Source organism: Abramis brama, assembly GCF_963993115.1.
Source record: "Abramis brama genome assembly, chromosome: 7".
NCBI lineage: Eukaryota > Metazoa > Chordata > Actinopteri > Cypriniformes > Leuciscidae > Abramis > Abramis brama.
The window spans coordinates 31,929,252-31,932,627 of record NC_139969.1 but is presented as its reverse complement, the minus strand read 5'-3'; the positions used below and the strand labels follow the sequence as shown (position 1 = coordinate 31,932,627).

Genomic DNA, 3,376 nt, shown 5'->3' with positions numbered 1-3,376 from the left:
CTGTAATACACTAACTAATGTTAACTAATTAACCTCATTGTAAAGTGTTACCAGTGTTAATAAATATAACAGAAAAGAAGCCCTTCTTTATGTCAGACTAGAATCAGATTGAATTAAGTGGCCTGCTGTTCAACAAGCCATAAATACATTTAGACTTGGATAAATATAGTTCAGAAAGCCCTCAGTGATGTCAGTACATTTCCAACAAAGGCAGTTGTGTTGCTCAGTGGTTGTTCTTACTGTTCTGTGCTTTAGGGACGAACACGAACATACAGACCAGGTAAGAAAGACAGTTTTTCATAACTTTGCTTTAATAAAATGCCTCTATATCAGTAAAGAAAAGGTCAAACATGTTTGGTTTGACATGGCACTAAAATGTTTTGGCATTTCCAAAGCCAATTGCTTCAAGCAGTTTAGATTAGGGATTGGGTGCCTATATTGTGTTGTACAATCTTCATAACAACAAGTCAAAATTTACAAATTGTGAAGTGTGACATCTCAAGTGTCATATAAGATGTATTATACATAGTTTTTGTAGCAGGATAACATGGCTTTTAAACTCTTGAATATTTTTTTGACATCAGTATGACTCTACTCTGGAAGATCTTATTGGGAATCCTTCTCATTGGACGACTTGGTCAAGGTCAACACCTATTAGAGGAAGATTTGGAGCAAATAGCAGTGGATGAAGGGGCCGAGGAGGGAGGAGAGGAGGTGGAAGAGCCTGAGGGTCCGGGGACAGATGTCAGTCAACCTGATGATAGACAGCCATGTGCCATGTGGATGGGAGGCGTTCCTGGCACACCTGGGCACAGTGGAAAACCTGGGAGAGACGGCAGAGATGGACATGATGGGCCGAGGGGCGAGAAAGGAGATAAAGGTTAGAGTAAACTCTCTTTACACAGTTTGGAACTTTGCTAACTTCTGTCTATGATGACCTCGCCAATAGCTTGTTTCACAAAGCTAGTTGAACAAACTCTGAGTTTCAGAGTTGGTTGAGAGTTTACAAAACCAAACAAATCCAACCTGGTTCAGATCAGGTTCAGCGGTTTCACAACACTCACTTTAAACATTCTCTGTCAACTCCAGAGTTTCTGATACAACGAACAGCTAATCACACCAAACATGTTCGATTTACTCCTTACAAGAGAGATTGAGATTTTTATGAAAATATAAAAAAAATTGTTTTATGAACAAATTTACAAGTCAAGAAAAACACTGCTGCTGCCATGAAAGTCTGTGAAAGCAGCTGAAAAAAAAAAATATCAGACTATATTAATGCAAGTGAATCAACTGAATTTATTTAATCATGCACAAGATCTTAAAAAAAAAAAAAAAAAAGTGTAAATTAATCAATGTAAGCTTTATTTGTCATGTACAGAATTGAGCGTCAGCGTCAGTTCTGGCAGGCCAGGTAGTCAAGACGCTGCTAATGCTGTTTGCTAACAACACTGTCCCGTCAGCTGATCTGCTCCAGCTGAGCTGCATTAGCTCGTTAACTCCCCTCGCTGCTCAATGGCCAAGCTCAAACAAGGCGCCCTATTTAAAGCACATTCAGTTTGCTCATACATGCTTGCTGCTCGCTTCTGCTGCCTGCCACCTCCCCAGCTCCTCCTTATGCATAACGTGGCATTTGCTGTTATGCCATGTTGCCTGCTCTGTTCACAGGGGGATATTTTAGCTCTCACAGTCCTAAACTGTGTGAGCGTTCCCTAATGCTGCTGCTGCTGCTGTCCTTTGGCTCTCTGCTATTTCATGGTGCTCATGAAAGGTCAGAGGACTCCCTGAACAGAGCCATACCGCCAAATTTCAATTCAGGAACATCAACTTGTTTGCAATATATTCAATAAAAATTATTTATTTTTATTGTCTGTGTTCTTGACTTAATGGACCTGACAGAAGTTTATTTACTGTAAGCTGAGTGCAAATAGCCCACTTTGTTGGCAAAGGCTATTTACACTAACTTTGTCTGGTTGAACCAGCGGTACATATGAATCTTCTGCTGTCACAATCCAGTTCATGTACACCAGCAACCGTACATAATGTGTCTGTTTTTTGTAGGTGAAGCAGGTGAGAAAGGAGATCCTGGACAGAAAGGGGATGTCGGTCCAGCTGGACCAAGAGGCTTTCCTGGGAACCCAGGTCTGAAAGGAGCCCGTGGGGACAGTGCCTTGTCTTACCATTCGGCCTTTAGCGTAGGTCTCAAAGAACTTGTTCCCACCACCAACGTGCCAATCCGCTTCAACAAGTTCTTCTACAACGACCAGCACCACTATGATGATGTTTCCGGAAAGTTCCGCTGCGTTCTGCCAGGGGTGTACTTCTTCACTTATCATCTGACCGTCTACACTAAAGATGCTAAAGTCGGTCTCTACAAGAATGACAAGGCTATCATGTTTACCTATGACCAGTACCAGGAAAGCAATGTGGACCAGGCATCAGGTTCTGTTATCTTGCGTTTAGAGGCAGAAGATGAGGTATGGCTGCAGGTCTATGGAGACGAGAGCTTTGGGGGAGTGTATGCAGATAATACCAACGACTCCACCTTTTCTGGTTTTCTCCTGTATCCTGCTATTCCTACTCCTGCACGGAGACGTTGACAAGATCCTAAATCAGGGGTGTCAGACTCAGTTCCTGGAGGGTCACAGCCCTGCAGAGTTTAGCTTCAACCCTAAAGAAATGCACCTGATCTAGATAATCAAGTCCTTCAGGCTTATTTAAAAACTACAGATGTGTTGACACAGGGTTGGGACTAAACTCTGCAAGACTGTGGCCCTCCAGGAGCTGAGTTTGACACTCCTGTAAAATTAATTTGTTTGGCTATTTTTAGTAAGTGCTTTTTAACTCCCCCGATGCAGCGAGTGGGAGATATGCTTCAGTTTGCATGACATTTGAAATCATTTGTATTGATATGTCTACAGAGCTTCAGATATAATGAATCCTCTTTTTTTCTTTATAGAATGCTTGTGTGATGATGTGAATATTAAAGAGTTTCTGCTTTTCCATAGTAACTGAGTGCCAAATGACTCGAAATTGAAAAATTGTTGATGAGTTGTCGAGTTTATAGTGGCACTGGGTAACCCTCGTAAAATCAAAGTAAAAATAAATAAATATATATATTGTTACCAGACCAAGGGGTCATTTCTAAATCACACGAGGTCCCCAGATAATACTAATCCAGTGCGAATAGGGCTTAAGTCTCATTAGAGGATTAGTTGATTATTACTAGACTGTCTGCTTAATATCTACTAAAACTTTATTTTGATGGTTGCCCAGCAGACATTCTACTTAGTATAACTTACTCTACTAACCCTACTCCTGACAGTCTACTAATACTGAACTAATACTCAGAGTTAAGGTCCGTTCACACTGAGCG

At 41.2% G+C, this 3,376-nt stretch overlaps 1 protein-coding gene across 1 annotated transcript; it reads left to right on the top strand.

Annotated features, from left to right (window-relative positions):
* The first annotated feature begins 222 nt into the window (after window positions 1-222).
* adipoqb (adiponectin, C1Q and collagen domain containing, b) lies at window positions 223-2,707 on the top strand. Its single transcript, XM_084121125.1, has 3 exons — window positions 223-280; window positions 585-880; window positions 2,062-2,707. Exons 2-3 carry the CDS (start codon window positions 586-588, stop codon window positions 2,598-2,600), a joined length of 834 nt encoding a protein of 277 aa, XP_083977251.1. The 5' UTR covers window positions 223-280; window position 585; the 3' UTR covers window positions 2,601-2,707.
* The last annotated feature ends 669 nt before the right edge of the window (window positions 2,708-3,376 follow it).

What these genes read in the sequence shown, in the direction of transcription:
- adipoqb (XM_084121125.1), top strand. Translation starts at nt 586, where the DNA reads ATGACTCTACTCTGGAAGATCTTATTGGGAATCCTTCTCATTGGACGA. An exon ending in GGGCGAGAAAGGAGATAAAG is followed by an intron (nt 881 to 2,061) that starts GTTAGAGTAAAC and finishes TGTTTTTTGTAG; the next exon opens with GTGAAGCAGGTGAGAAAGGA.